Here is a 16,932-nt window from a genome sequence, read left to right as displayed (position 1 = left end):
AATACCTTTCATTTGAAATTTGTTTTGTCAAAATCTGACGATACAATAAAAAGATATATTTTTTTTTTATTTTCATAAAACACCTCGCTACGCTCGGCTTCTTAAGGGATGAAATTTCGATATCCTCGGAAAAAATCGTTTACTTTGATGTCTACTATCACCATGCAAAGCGGCTTGCTTCCATCTAAAAGTGCAGCTTTTGGCCAAAAATTCTCCATAACAAGTATGACTAATGAGCATTTTTCTATTTATAAGGCAAGACCGGCTCGTATGTCATGTAGATGGGGTTCATGACCTTTGTTTTCAGGTTCAGTTATTGCATAATCCTGTTTTTCAAACGAACACCTACGAATCTCTTTTAGTCACGTAAGTCTTCACAAACACGTTATAAATATTTTATTCTTAATTTTTTAATGATTTTAGTAATAGTCTATTAGGCGACCATATGAATCAGTACCAAAACTAAATTTCGAAGTTAAAAGCAAAGCGGGAACTTACAATTAAAATTAACATAAGTATAACACACGTTTACACTCGACTTATTCACTGATTTAAGAGCGTTATAACATTTCGGCGTCGGGCGAAATTAGGTATTTTACCCGCCGCGCGAGCCCAATATCCCGACCCTTTCTAGCACGTCTTATCACTCGCTCGCACTACAATAATGGACAAAACAATCTTGATCCTTCCTATGGAATTTTGAGAACAACCACAATCTACTATCTCGATATAAACTTTTGATTTCTAATAAACATTATTTTGTACGAAAAGACTAGAATATAGCGCAAAATAATATTAATTACGTTAAAATTTATTTAAAAATTTAAAGTAATAATTATAAACTGTGATCATATTTAAGTAGATCCCATCCCAAATGTTTGATTTTGTTATATGATAAGTATTAGAGTAAAGTATATATTAATATGATGATAAAATAAGTCAAATATAATTCTTCTAATTACTTCAAGGTGTTAGTCAAGGTCTGATGATGGAGAGAGATTGTGGTCACCAAAAATCAACTTGCATATTTGAATAACATAAAAAAACGAAGTGGTTCAGTTACATGGGTTCATTGGTACCGGTGACCACCATCTGGCTCCAACATCAGACCCTCAGTACCACCTCTTGTCAAAGGTCTTATTAAGAAGAAGTAAGAACCCAATGAGCCTGATTACTAAATGGTTTAGTTACATGGATCACTGGTACTGGTGACCACCATCTGGCTCCATCATCAGACCCTGAGTACCACCTCTTGTCAAAGGTCTTATTGAGACGATCCCAATGAGCTTAAAGACGATATGGTTTAGTCATATGGTTCATTGGTACTGGTAACCACCATCTGTCTCCATCATCAGACCCTGAGTACCACCTCTTGTCGACGGTCTTGTTGAGACGATTTCAATGAACCTACATACGAAGTGGTTTAGTTCCATGGTTCATTGGTACTGGTGACCACCATCTGGTCCCATCATCAGACCCTGAGTACCACCTCTTGTTAAAGGTCTTATTGAAATGAACCCAGTAAGGCTAAACACAAAGTGGTTTAGTCATATGGTTCATTGGTACTCGTGACAACCATCTGTCTCCATCATCAGACCCTGAGTACCACCTCTTGTCAAAGGTCTTGTTGAGACGAACCCAACGAGCCTAAACACGAAGTCGTTTACTTACATGGTTCACTGGTACTGGTGACCACCTTCTGGCTCCATCATCAGATCCCGAGTACCACCTCTTGTCAAAGGTCTTATTGAGACGATCCCATTGAGCCTAAATACGAAGTGGTTTAGTCATATGGTTCATTGGTACTGGTGACCACCATCTGGCTCCATCATCAGACCCTGAGTACCACCTCTTGTCAAAGGTCTTGTTAAGACGAACCCAACGAGCCTAAACACGAAGTCGTTTACTTACATGGTTCACTGGTACTGGTGACCATCTTCTGGCTCCATCATCAGATCCCGAGTACCACCTCTTGTCAAAGGTCTTATTGAGACGATCCCATTGAGCCTAAATACGAAGTGGTTTAGTCATATGGTTCATTGGTACTGGTGACCACCATCTGGCTCCATCATCAGACCCTGAGTACCACCTCTTGTCAAAGGTCTTGTTGAGACGAACCCAACGAGCCTAAACACGAAGTCGTTTACTTACATGGTTCACTGGTACTGGTGACCACCTTCTGGCTCCATCATCAGATCCCGAGTACCACTTCTTGTCAAAGGTCTTATTGAGACGATCCCATTGAGCCTAAATACGAAGTGGTTTAGTCATATGGTTCATTGGTACTGGTGACCACCACCTGGCTCCATCATCAGACCCTGAGTACCACCTCTTGTCAAAGGTCTTGTTAAGACGATCCCAAAGAGCCTAAACACGAAGTCGTTTACTTACATGGTTCACTGGTACTGGTGACCACCTTCTGGCTCCATCATCAGATCCCGAGTACCACCTCTTGTCAAAGGTCTTATTGAGACGATCCCATTGAGCCTAAATACGAAGTGGTTTAGTCATATGGTTCATTGGTACTGGTGACCACCATCTGGCTCCATCATCAGACCCTGAGTACCACCTCTTGTCAAAGGTCTTGTTGAGACGAACCCAACGAGCCTAAACACGAAGTCGTTTACTTACATGGTTCACTGGTACTGGTGACCACCTTCTGGCTCCATCATCAGATCCCGAGTACCATCTTGATGTGTCTTATCATCTTGACCGTATTGTAATTTTCGCATATTTATCATCATAACGTTGTAATACTTTAACATTCAAACATAACAAAATATTACAAAAGCAAATATTTACGGATCTAGGATCAAATTCGTTGGTCGCTGTTTACACACACACAATGCGAGGATAGCCCGTGTATAAACAAGGCGTCCGACCCACACAACGATAAATATTCTCGACGTTTGCGATGAAAACTCGGAGAGCGAAGCGACATACGTCTCACCTTCTCGAGCTCCGGCGCGGTACTGAAATCGCAGGCGTCCGTCGCCGGTAAAATAGCGACAGGAAGGCTAGTTTTCAAAAAATTGGCAAAAAATCATGATAAAATATTATAACGACAAATGAATAAAAGCAATTTAAGCACATTGTGCAGATTATTTATATACTAAAATAACTTCGATAACATGTAGATTTTCGGAGAAATGATCACTTGTTTCGATGTATTTTCAAGACAAAATTGAGTTCGTTTTACTTTCAATTTCTCAATTTCAAAGGATTAAATGATAAATTTTGTTTAATGGGCCTAAAGTACAAGATATTAGGAATTTAAATTTACCGCATTAATGAGAGTGAGCTTATCAAATTGTACATAATAAGAGCTCCGAAATCTGTGCTTCGCGCGGTTTTTCCTAAACGAGCATCAGAAAAAAAATCATTACTAATTGAAAAAGCTTTTTCTTCCATATGTTTTTTATTGAACCGACAGTTAATTAGATTTTCTAACCGAAACAAGTACTTTTACTGTCTTTTAGTATGAGTAAAGTGTACAATTTTGCCGATAAATATTGTACATTTTACAATATATCGCCTTTTTTTGTCATAGCGCTCTTAAACTTTCACGATTTTTACATATACTTAAAATTAAAAACGGGACTAATTGCATAAAACATAGGTTGGTTTACAAACATAGTTTTACGCGATTAAGTTCCGTTTTTAATTTTAAGTACTCGACTTATTTCCCATAAAGCCTAAAGAAGGTTGGGAACTCCTCGATGCCATATGCTGGTCTTGCCTTACTCTTACAATATGCCGGCTAGGGTTGTTACGTTCACGAACTATGAACTGTTTACGTAGCCGAATACACAAACGCTCAGAAATGCTCATGATAATATCTCTGTCGTAGCTATCTATCTCTATCGCTCTTGCGTATTGGCGCGACAGAGCCAGACTACCTTTCTGCGGTGTTTCGATTTCGTTTCGCGTCGCAGAAATGCCATTCGGCTACGGGGCCTGTTAGGAATAAAATCCCATCTATGACTGCAAGGAACTGAATCTTTTCATGCTGTTTGAATCGGTCTTTGCTCATTTAGTTCAGTGTAGGCTGTGATATAGGATCGGCGAGCGCGAGCGGTTCGGAACAAGAACGAGTATGTGACTGCGCCGACCGGGAGCGAAGCTACTTAGCAGAACAAAACAAAACCGTCAAGTTTTTATATTAAGACGCTACAGGAGCGAAAATGCTAAAATGGAGGAGGCGCCCCGCGCCCCCCTTTCAATTGGGGAATGCTACTTTAATATATACTAGTGTTATTAACTAGATTAATCGAAAAAAAATGTCCATTAAGAACAACTCAGTTAAAAAATATTGCGAAAAAATCTTTAAAATCGAGGTTCCGCTCTCGACTGTTTCCTTCTTCAAAACTAATCGTAACGAAATTTGAGAATCTGAATAACAATGAAATAATCTGTGTCGACCGTTTAGTTTTTTGCCTAATTGTCACCGATTTTGAATACCACATCTTTTTTACGCCATTATCAATAACGCCGTTTTTGGAAAGTTTTGACGGGCTCTAAGAGTCTTTAATAATAAGAATATCATAAAAATCAAAACTAGTCGAGAAAGTTTGTATGGAGAATTGACCCCTCCTGTATCGTCTTAAGCTTCGGTTACTTACAACCTTTCGGCCCGGAATGAAAACAAGGGCTAAATATGAGTCCTTTTAACTCTTGTAAATTAATGGAATTGTTATTATCTGTGGACTATTCGTATCATTTTGATATTCGTTCCCATTCGTTCTGATCTTTCCAACCGCAGTGGTCACTGGTCTGGCTGAACCGCACAAGCCTACTTAATGCCGGACTTTCTCAGTAGGCATACTTTTGAAGTTACATTTTTTAGAACATAAAACTATAAATTAAACGCGTTTTGAGTACATTAATAGTACTAGACAGGAAGAACGATTATTAAATTACTAGGTTGCATACATAGTACACAAATATTACGACTGCTATTTTATTTTAATTTTTTTGCGGAACCATGTTGAACTCGATGTTCGAGTTCCTAACACAAATAAAGTTTATTGTTAACTAGTGTTCGTCCTAGGGATATATCTATTGAAGATATATTTCTTAAGGGTGAAAAACTGGTATACCTTTGGAGGTGTAAGACGCGTAGCTATATAAAATACAATAGTTATTGTCAGTAGACGGACTTCCCTGACAGACGGTCTTTCCGACACTGACCTTATGTCACTAGGTAGAAGAGAGTTTAACGAGCTGGGTGGCTAGCCGAATGGCACTATCGCTCACGAAACGCTCACGAAACGGAAGCGCTAGTAGATATCTATCTCTATCGCGCTTGCGTATTAGCGCGACAGAGCCAGCGGCGTATCGCTTTCGTTTGGCGTCGGAGAAATGCCATTCGGCTACGGGGCCAGGTGTGACGAAAAGTGTATAGGTACATACTTAATTACATGCATGAAATCGGCATTACTAGAATTATGATATTACGGGTAGCTGAATATGTAAATAGTAATTTTTGTTTTCATTTATTACAGGAGCAACGAAAGAGATCGGAACAGCACTCACCAGGGTTTGCCTCCGCCACAGAGCCATCGAGACCAGGATGAAAACGTTTATCAGGTAACATTTTACTCTGAAAACCTCAGCAATTCGGTATTAGATGCTGGGTTGCACTTTTGTTTCTATGTGTATTTAGAAACATATGTCTGTACGTAATAAAGTCCTAACTTAACATTGCATGAAAATAAAAAAAAACAATAGCATGTTTTATTTATATTTTGGTTTCTTAACGAGCAATAGCAATGTTTTATGTTCTGAAAGAAAACATTTTGTTTGAATTTGGGTTCCAGCGAAATTTCGCTCCAAATGCAACTGCACCGTATTTGAATTTGTATGCCTTTCTGCACATACTACTGTAATATAGATTTTTTATATAGATAATGTAATTTTACTGACAATGGAACTAAATTACTTTATTGTTATTGTAATAGCCATTTTACTTAGTTATAGTTTTTGGGGCAATGACACTAATGACGGTAGTTCTAGTTTGACCGTATGTCAAAAATGAGATTAATAAGATAGCATAATTACATAACACATTACCCTACACATTACATTATCTGATTATAACGTCATACTCAACATGACGGGGGCTAGTAAAAATACATAGGTATGTTATAAGTGATATCACTGACGCGTTATCATTTTGTACTTATACGAGTACAATGAGTACGTATTGCTTTTGCATTTTAGCATCGTGCATATGACCACTGACTGTTTCCGTGTGGTGACGGGTTAAGAATTTCACCACCCCCTTTCTTCCCGGTTAAATTGTGGCGTAGGCGAGAGGCTGGCAACCTGTCACTGTAATGTCACAGTTTCGTTTTCTTTCAACCCCTTATTTGCCAAGAGGGGCACTGAAACTTGAGTAGTTTCATGTGCTCTGCCTACCCCTTCATGAGATACAGGCGTGATTGTATGTTGTATGTATGTATGTATGTATATAACCACTACCTTCTTGTGAGGATTCAAAGAGTTAAAATAGGGTTTACAATTTATATATTTAAAAAATATTTCCAGTGCTCTAACGGACTCGCTAATAGTTCCGCTGACATCGCGCGCAGAAGAATGGCGACGGGGATGCGCGACAGGCGCGCTCGGGCGTGAGCACGCGCGTGAATGCAAGCGTGCGCGCGCAGAGCTGCGCCGGAGAGTGCACGACGCGCAAAGACACGCGCGTAAAGCACGTCGCGCGCCGCCTGATGCCAAGCGGAGAGCGGATGTTTCTATGCAGGTACCCTTTATGCTTCTGTATTATCAACATCAACTTAAAGCCGAAAATGTTACCATATTTTAAATTGGTTAATATTAGGTAAAACTTTACCTCGGTAGGAACTGGAATCGCGCCCAAACATGAAAAGATGCAGGTAGGTATTCACACCATTTCTTAGGGCAATGTAAGGTTTAAGGTCGGAAAAACAAGACAGTGGTGCGAATATACCTACACCTCGTCCATCAAAATGGTGACGCCATATCTTTCGTCACGTATGTAAAGTAAACTAAATCAGTGTTTATTCAGGCGACCTGGGAACAAACATACTTTAAAACCTCGTTAAAATATAGAAATACTTAAAAGTCATGTGGTTTAAAACCTACTTCTCATGCTTTACTTGAGAATCTTGATATAAGTTAAAGTATTCTTATTGGTATATTCCAGGATGTTGCGGAACGCAAACAGCAGCTGGAGGAGATGGAGGAGAAGGCCGTAAAGGCGGCGCTTGTCGAGGAGCGCAGCCGCTTCTGCCACTTCGTGACACTGCTCAACCCCGTCGTGGTGAGTTACATCGATTCATGAGTATGTGCTGGTCACCAGAGAGAGACTATGAAGCTTAAGCCTCACACAACCGGGCGGGCGTGAGAGTGGCCAAGAGCTCTCGACGTTATGACCTTATTGACCAACGATTGACTTTGCATCATCTTGTTTTAGGAGAGTGAAGTGGCAATGTTAGCGGAGGTGGGACACCTTCAGGAGGGCAGTGAGCAGCTCTTGCGGCACACCACCGAACCGCGCACCTTACCTCCTGCAAGCTTACAGGCAAGTATTGCTTCATATATGTCAGGTATATCTTACCCTTAATCTGTACCGAAGAGGAGTGAGTATATGTACAGAGAATTACTATCAAAGTCAAATCTGTAGTCACAGTAACTTTTGAACCTCAGATTTTCACAATTTGGCCCATATTTTTATCTACATAGAGTGCTCGGAAAGAGAAGAGTCGTGAAAGGTATGGGGTCCAATACATTCCAAGACTCTTCACTTTCCGAACAGACTCTGTATAATTGACAAATATTAATAGTAGTGCCATCTAGCCGAGAATCAACCAAAGGTGTAGTCACCATCATCTATTCAATCGCGCATTTTTTTTTCTTGATGATTCCGAGGTACTCAATGATGAGCAACTTTGACAATTCATTCCTGTGGCCAATTTCTCATTTTCAAGGTTACAAGAGGAAGTTTCTTTTCAAATTGTCATATTTAGCTCCAGTTCTATCAACCACAATTAATAGGCACAACAACGTGACGCAGCGGAGTCTATAGAAATTGCCATACAAAAAAATGACGAACGCTAAATTCGGTAACAGACGGTTTGGTGCAACCGACCCTTAGTGCGTTTTCACATTATCCGATCCGATATCGGATGTCGGACCGATATCCCATATATTTACGCCGACCGATATCGGATCGGATAATGTGAAAACGCACTTAGACAGCTACTACCACTTGTAGCTTCGAGAAATGTGGCACCTGGCTTCTGCGATGGAATATCTAAACGAGTGTTGTTGTGATTGCAGGTGATATGCGACGTGAAGTCGTGCTACAGCGGGTGGGCGGAGGCGGGGGCGTCGCCGCCCGCCAGCCGCCTCGGCAGCCGCAAGTCCTCGCTCACGTCCATCTCCTCGCTCAACAGCCAGTGCTCGGAGGCGCACGGTATACACGATACACTTTGCTAAACGTTTTTGCACATTACCTACTATGCGTCATCATCCTCCTTGCGTTATCCCGGCATTTTTGCCACGGCTCATGGGAGCCTGGGGTCCGCTTTGACAACTAATCTCAAGAATTAGCGCAGGCACTAGTTTTTACGAAAGCGACTGCCACCTGACCTTCCAACCCGAAGGGTAAACTAGACCTTGTAGGAATTAGTCCGGTTTCCTCACGATGTTTTCCTTCACCGAAAAGCGACTGGCAATTATCAAATGACATTTCGCACATAAATTCCGAACCTACTATGCGTTATGAATAACTAAAATACACTGTAACAAGACAAATTATAACCGCGCGCGACCTTGAGCGCGTCACAGCAACGAGCCGCCGAGCGCGCCCGAAGATCTGCGCGAGCCGAAGGAATCAAATAAAAGGCCGCGTCCGCGCCGCATCAAATGACTTAGCTTGCGGCCGCCTTAGCGATAGGTTCACCGACTGTCCTTTGGCATGCCTCGTTGAGCTGGGAGTTCGATAGCCCACATGCAGTCTTCTCCCAGGCTCGTTAGGTCCCTTGGCGACAGGTTCAGAGACTGTCCCTTGGTTTCTACATTATGAGTTGTCATACTCAATAATGACAACTACCCACTCTTGTAAAGAAGAAGTTGCATCTACCCTACATTATTTTTCTAAAGTACCCTACGCATAAAATGGGACTATACGAAATAAATGAGGAGGCAAACGACGTATCAACTACAAAGAGGGTAGTAACAAAACCACTTGAAGAACCGAAGATTTCACAGTAACACCAATATAGTATTGAACCAGCTCCACTCCAGGGGGAGGGTTTGATGAACACCCTCCCATGCACTGTAAGATTAACTCAAGCGAAATTGGTAGACCTCAGAAATCGTTCTACGAATCCTGATATCCTGGTACTCACGGGACGTCATCGAGCACCAGAGGGAGAGAATGTAACACTATGGATCCTGGTACTCTCACGGGACGTCATCGAGCACCAGAGGGGAGAATGTAACACTATGGATTCTGGTACTCTTACGGGACGTTACCGAGTACCAGAGGGGGAGAATGTAACAAGACAAATTATAACCGCGCGCGACCTTGAGCGCGTCACAGCAACGAGCCGCCGAGCGCGCCCGAAGATCTGCGCGAGCCGAACGAATCAAATAAAAGGCCGCGTCCGCGCCGCATCAAATGAGTTAGCTAGCGACTGCCATAGCGATAGGTTCTCCGACTGTCCTTTGGCGAGTCTCGTTGGCTCGGGAGTTCGATAGCCCACCTGCAGTCTTCTCCCGATCCACCCTAGGTCGTAGCTAGTGCCTTGGCGATAGGTTCACAGACTGTCCCTTGGCTCTTTGCACCTATAGTGGATGAGCTCAACCTTGCCCGCCGCTATAAGGTTTTCCGTAGCTAGGAAGTACCTACCAGTTTGAATGACCTGCTATGTATGCAATGTACCTATACCTAAGTACCTATCTTTAATAAATATACACGTTGACATTGGCGTTTGTCTTACCTCCTGGTCGCCTACCCTACAACACTAAATATCTGTCATAGGATAGGATCTTTCGTACCAAGCGATATAAACAGTTCAGGACATTAGAAGGCTAGAAGCTGATAGTAATTAATGTTTTATTTTACCCTTTCGCTGCCATTGACATTATTTAACAAATGTCACGAGTTGGTATGTAATACGGAGCGTTTACGCGCAATTTTTGATACGGCGTTGATGACAATTTATTACCATGGCTGCGAAAAGTTTAAAAATGTTAGATTTTCCGAAAGATTCGTGTGACAGCGCCATAAAATCATACTTCATATGTCAATGTACAAGAAATACGCACCTAGGGTTGCTAAAATTTATCACCTAAGGCAAATCATCGTCAGACTGAGTTATTTCGGCGAATCGCATACAAGAATTTAACATACATCTAATTGATTACGTGTAATTTCGACAGCGTCCGGGTCGACGGTGAGCTGTTCCACGCCGATATCAAACGCATCGTCTGCTGGGACCATCCCGGCTGCAGCTGAAACGAATAGCTTATCACAGGTACGTCCTATCTTGACAAGGCTACCTTCCCTTAGCCGTTAGATATCTTGTATAAAGACGATCGTATCCACAGCATTTGGTTGTTTTACATGTTACGAGCATGTTTTTACGCACTTTTATTTAGCTCGCCCTGCTTTTTACTTCTTGTTGAAATGTGAACCACTTCCTGACATCCGATTTTGCTGAAACGAGCAATCCTTAATTCTGATGATAATGTAGTAATATGCTAAGCTAACATGCTGTCGGCGGGAGGAAGCGAAATATTACCCTCAATGAAAAAACATGCATATATCTAGTTCAGGTTCAGGGGAAAGGTCCCGAGAGGGACTTAATATAGACATAAAAATGAGATGAAAATATAAGTGTATGTCACTTATTTATGTTTTAAAATGGTTAAACCGTTGGTTGGTTCGTATTCTAATCACAGGGCTCCTTAATTCTGCTGGGTGAAGCAACTTGTACAAGTATTTCATCTTCATCATTTAAAAAAAAATACTGCGTTGATTTATGTTTTTGTTATTTGCACCACGTTTGTAATGGCGTACATTTTTTTAGTCAGTAGCATTTTCTTTTGTTCATTTATTAGTTCAATGTATGTTTTATTTTGTGTTTATTTTTTGTTTTATTCTGTTGTTTTTTCGCTAGTCCGCGCGGTTTACCAGCGTCGGCAGTTCGGACTCTGGTTTCCGCTCGCAGGACGCCCTGCAGCGCCGCTCGCTCTACGTTGAAAATGTAACTTTTATTTGCTTATTTTTATTTTCAAGCTCATGATGTGTCCCAGAAAATGACAAAGCGAGTGCATCATTTGCAGAGTGATTGGTTTGAATTTCATATTTGGATGAAAGACGTAAAACACAAATAATTTCGTACATTGGCCCGCCATTTAGGAAATCTATTATGTAATCCTAATAGGGACGACGACTACCTAAAAAAATAGCATTCTGTTTAGTCCGTCAGTTAGATCGTCCAAAAATACTGAACACATATTTTTTGCCTTTTCTAATCAATGAAAAAATACAAAGATATAGAGCATCAAAGTTCCGGAGTGGGAGCTTGTGACGTCACTTCTAAGTAAAAATTATACCTAGGCGTGACGTCACGCGAAACTTCAACGCTCTGTACCGTCGTCATTTTTCATTTACGAGAAAAAAAGAAAAAATACGTGTCTAAAATTCTTTGATAATCTAACTGACGGACTAATTAGTTTTTTTAGTCGTCTCGCCTATTATACTGTCCCGCTCGCATAGTACATTGACTGCAGGATCTTGGACATAATAGGAATATGACCCGATCATGCTATAGAGATATCTGACGTCTGAATGTACGAAATTCTACATGCTTAGCGTCCTTACTTGCGGGACACGTCATGGTCTTTTTCATGTTATTTTTTTATTTTCACGTGATTTATGTTACTATATTACTGTTATTTATGTTACTTTCCTATTCCAGTAACTGTGACACAATGCTAAGTAAATCTATATCGATCTATATCTGTACCCACAGGGTTCTGATAATCAGAGCGTGAGCAGCGAATGCACGACCCCGGCCAAGAGCACGGTGGACGACGACCACATTGACGACGGCCGCGACACGTTGGGGAATACTGGTCAGTTACTTACTACCCTGTTAAGCAACCTTAATCGATGGAATTCTAGGAATAGAGTTGAAAAGAGTAGGCTCGGTGACATTATGGAACGTCTAGCCGAAGCCGCTCTAAGACTAAAACTGCGCTGCGCTTCAACCCAATAGTATGCATTCAGTAGCAAATATTTGACAACGGCGTCCCAGGGGTTAAATCACACCAGTTTTATGGGTCCGAAGCTCTGGAGACCAGTGCAGGTTCATTTCTCAAAGTTCTACACTGAGAGAAATTTGCATTGTGAATTTAACAAGTTCGACTTGTTGCGGTTTATCCGTTTGAATCAGCCAAACGTATGTTTAAAACAATATGTTTCAGGTTGTTTTTATAAAATCGACTTGTTGATTCAAATATATTGCCGATTCAAATGACAAGTAGCTTGTTGTTTGAACCAAAGAGCACGTAGGCGCTATTTTAACCAAAAAACTTGTTGAACGAACATGAAAACTGGTTGTATTTTCTCTCAGTATAAGTAACAACCGGAAGTCCTTTTTAACTTGTCATGTTAGACAGCTACTACCACTTGTAATTTGTAACTTGTAGCTTTGAGAAATGTGCTACAGGCGGCCAAGTCGAGGCCACACTCGCTACTGCTTTGACAACGAAACGCTTTATGTCCTGTGTCTCTATTACTCGTCTCGTAACAGTTGCGTTTAGATCGCTAAGGAGCACAAGCTATTGTGAAAGTGACTAGGCACCCTGTCTAGTCCAAAATTTGTCACTAGAAAAAGGCACGAATTTGAATTTTTTTATGGGATGACCAAATTCGCCCCTACAATTTTAAATTTTGCCGCTTTTTCTAGTGACGGAAGTAGCTTGACAGACTTTATATTTCTCTTATAGACCCTTCTTTTAGATGAGTGTATTGTCGTTTCAGCATCCGCTACGTGGCCGGACCTGAAGGATACCGCACAGTTCGAACGAGCCGCCTCTGCAATCATGGGCGGTAGGCCTCACACCATTTCAGCAGGTATAGTTATATCCGCAAGACATAACAAGGACAACTACGACTTTGTTTGATTATCATTAATGATTTTAGTCCCTTCTTATACGAAAACTATACCAAATATTGCCTAAGAGTTTTATTGGTTTAGGTATCAAGATAAAAGATGAGTCTTAGATGTTTTTTGTGAAATACACTTACTATATAGAAGGATACTGCTAGAATCTACGATGATGACGGGCAAAGAATTTCAGGGGTGAGCCCCCTTTCCTCCCGTGAGTGTGGAAAAAGTTGACTCTGGGATTTGGGTTCAATACAATAACAATAACACAACAATCATTGTGATGTGGGAGATGGGCTTAACCTGTCAATGTGATATCGCAATTGCCATTTCTTCCAACCCGTTAATAGCTAAGACTGACACTGGAATTTGAGCAGTTTCATGTGTTCTGCTTACTTTGGAAACACAGGAGTTAATTTATGTATGTATAGGTGTCCATAACCAATATTGTGTGCGCAGCGTACGAGCGCGGGCACGGGCGGCCGGCGCTCACGCCGCAGACCTTCGGCGACGCCGACGGCTCCACCCGCGAGGGCATCTACGCCAGGCCGCCGCTGCCCACTGTAAGTGTGCTAACTGTTAAGGGAAGTGTCCACTCCGCAGGACCGCATGGCACGCATCAGATGAATCGTTAGCTTAGTATTCTTTGTATTGGAAGTCATATCAGTCCACCGATCCTCCGATCAGCGGGCGCGATGCGATGCGATGCGTCCGATGCTCGCACACATGCGAGAGACCCTATTACACGTTTGATATACTCCTTGACGCTGCACGCAACCGGTCTATCCCAATGCTCCACTAGGCGGGAATGTAGATCAGTCAATGAATGCTCAAAAGGGGGGTCTAGGTGGAATGGCCGAAAGCAGAAAGTTTCACTACGGGATGTTGTTAGGGATAGTCAGGAGACATACATACTAAAAGTCCTCGGACTTTGGACCTGAGCTCGAAGAGGGGGGGGATGAAAAAGGTCCCATTTTTTTGTTTTTTGCTCATATTTCAAAAACTGTGCGTCATACGAAATTTTGGTTTACTACACTTTGAAAGCTTATAAAATTCTCTATAACTTTGATATAGAAACATTTTTTCTATTCTTAACCGTTGTCTAGGTATGAGCTCCTAAAAACTGCCAATTTTTAAAAAAATCGTCATCCCCCCACTTTTTACTTCATACATTGCTCCATATCTTGAAAAATATTTATCTTAGATAAAAGTTTTCTTCAGAAATCTTGTAGACCATTCAATCACCTTTCATAATATGTGCACATATGCTTATGTGTCATGTACCGTTGAATAATTATACGACTTTTAAAAAAAAATGTCTATTTGAGCATTTTTTTCAGTGAACGAAAAGAAGCAACAAATATTAAATATGTATGTGATAAACGTGTAAAATATGTATTTAATTAACTGGATTGTATTACGATGCTGTATAAATGCATTTATACAACAGGTAACTATACACTTAGCTATACGTAAAGGCCTTCTCACACCCACATCTACCACTACTACAATCTGTGGTGGACCGGCAAAATATTAACTTCAGTATTTCTTCCGGAGCAGCTGGTAAGTACTTTGGTTTGCACATGAATCAGTAAGTTGCTTTCGTTCCTTGCCCATCCCCATTGCTCAGCATAAATATCGCATCCAAGCCAAATCTGCACCTGGTGTTATGTGCGGAATGAGTGCTCCATCGCTTCTCCTTCAGTTGGTGGGAGGGACGAAATGTCTTGTTTTACTTTAGATACGGACTGGAGGAAGCGCTGGTATCTGGGGGCCGATTTTTGTGTCTCACGGCGTTCTAATTCAGAAAATTGTCACTGAAAATAATAGGCAATTCACCGTTTTCAACCGGTATTTTAGTGACAGTGAGACTCAAAAATCGGCCCCCTGAACTCATACAGAGAGGAGAGGCTTTGCTCCATATACCATCTAAAAAAGCAAACACTTTACTGTCTTTAATATCAGCAGATGATGCAGAAGGATTCGAAAATACAGGGGTTTTCAAATAAAGTTTGCAGAAACCAACTTAGTTCTCCGAAATGCTGCTGAGGTGGTGTCACATCCCGTGAAGGCATGTAGAAAGAGTATGTCCTTTAGGCCTATCTGTTGCATCTCCTGACTCGAATAATGGGCGGTAGGGAATTTGCCTCTGTTATAGGTTTAACTAACATAATGTCTTGGTATGGTGGAGCCCATGCGGACCAACACTGAGGGAGCAGCGATGGAGCACTCATTCCGCACATACCACCAGGTTCAGACTTGGCTTGGATGCGATATTTATGCTGAGCAATGGGGATGGGCACGGAACGAAAGCAACTTACTGATTCATGTGCAAATCAAAGTACTTACCAGCTGCTCCGGAAGAAATACTGAAGTTAATATTTGCCGGTGCACCACAGATTGTAGTAGTGGTAGATGTGGGTGTGATATTGTTACCTGTTGTGTAAATTCATTTATACAGCATCGTAATACAATCAAGTTCATTACATATTATTAGTTGTATCAGTATTCCACACTTTTTTTACCTCCCTCCACTATGACTGTTGACAGTTGTGCATGTGACTTGTCTCAGTATACCTACACTGTTCGATATTAAAGAATATGTTAGTTTCATCAGTATACGTCACTTTATTTCCAAAACTAATGCGAATTTCAGCATGAATTTTCCGTGGAAGGTAAATGTACCTAGTAAAATTGAAAATTGTCACTTGTCTCAGTCTCAGTAAGTATACTTAGGAGGTATCGATATACTACTAACTGTCTTCTGGGCCAATTTTTTTTATGTGTAGCTAATTATAGTTATTGTTACCTGTTATGTAAATGCAATCCAGCATCGTAATGCAATCCAGTTCATTAAATACATATTTTACACGTTTATCACATACTTACATAATATTTGTTGCTTCTTTTCGTTCACTGAAAAAATTGCTCAAAGTGACATTTTTTTTTAAAGTCGTATAATTATTCAACGGTACGTGATACATAAGCATATGTACACATATTATGAAAGGTGATTGAATGGTCTACAAGATTTCTGAAGAAAACTTTTGTCTAAGATAAATATTTTTCAAGATATGGAGCAATGTATGAAGTAAAAAGTAGGGGGGATGACGATTTTTTAAAAATTGACAGTTTTTAGGAGCTCATACCTAGACAACGGTTAAGAATAGAAAAAATGTTTCTATATCAAAGTTATAGAGAATTTTATAAGCTTTCAAAGTGTAGTAAACCAAAATTTCGTATGACGCATAGTTTTTGAAATATGAGCAAAAAACCAAAAAATGGGACCTTTTTCATCCCCCCCCTCTTCGAGCTCACGTCCAAAGTCCGAGGACTTTTAGTATGTATGTCTCCTGACTATCCCTAACAACATCCCGTAGTGAAACTTTCTGCTTTCGGCCATTCCATCTAGAATCGTTCATTGACCAAGCTAATGTTCTGATGGGAACAAATACGTTATTTATTATTTGTATGGCAGTGTTCACAATCGGAATTTATTTGTACAGCGCTGTTCATCCTTGGAGCGGCCGGCGGTGCCGGCGAAGGGCAACGCGAATACCTCGCAACAGGATTTCAAGCCCAGCAAGCCCTCCTCGCTTCCGCCGCATCTTACTAAAGGTGATTATTCCGTTCATTTGACCCCAGAGTCCCGCTTGTGGCCTCACAACATCACAACATGGTACTTAATCGCCTATAATTTAGTTTCGCGGGGCTAAAAGATGTTGAAGTCAAGTTAAGACAGTCTTTCCCGAAACTACAAGCA

General features: G+C 41.0%; 1 protein-coding gene across 4 annotated transcripts in view; it reads left to right on the top strand.

Annotated features, from left to right (window-relative positions):
- Nucleotides 1-16,932, top strand: part of LOC125239781 (protein MTSS 1) — a 166,847-nt gene that overhangs the window by 117,099 nt on the left and 32,816 nt on the right. For 3 of the 4 annotated variants that reach the window (XM_048147489.1, XM_048147466.1, XM_048147474.1), the window contains exons 4-14: nt 5,505-5,589; nt 6,550-6,763; nt 7,187-7,303; nt 7,457-7,564; nt 8,323-8,458; nt 10,432-10,526; nt 11,172-11,258; nt 12,030-12,132; nt 13,043-13,135; nt 13,629-13,732; nt 16,676-16,787. In XM_048147489.1, the coding sequence (XP_048003446.1) occupies nt 5,505-5,589; nt 6,550-6,763; nt 7,187-7,303; nt 7,457-7,564; nt 8,323-8,458; nt 10,432-10,526; nt 11,172-11,258; nt 12,030-12,132; nt 13,043-13,135; nt 13,629-13,732; nt 16,676-16,787 (1,254 nt within the window). The remainder of the gene's footprint in view (nt 1-5,504; nt 5,590-6,549; nt 6,764-7,186; nt 7,304-7,456; nt 7,565-8,322; nt 8,459-10,431; nt 10,527-11,171; nt 11,259-12,029; nt 12,133-13,042; nt 13,136-13,628; nt 13,733-16,675; nt 16,788-16,932) is intronic. The other variant, XM_048147480.1, reaches the window with a different exon arrangement.

The sequence above is a fragment of the Leguminivora glycinivorella genome, chromosome 2 (assembly GCF_023078275.1).
Source record: "Leguminivora glycinivorella isolate SPB_JAAS2020 chromosome 2, LegGlyc_1.1, whole genome shotgun sequence".
Taxonomy (NCBI): Eukaryota; Metazoa; Arthropoda; class Insecta; order Lepidoptera; family Tortricidae; genus Leguminivora; species Leguminivora glycinivorella.
This window is presented reverse-complemented; position numbering and strand designations above follow the sequence as displayed.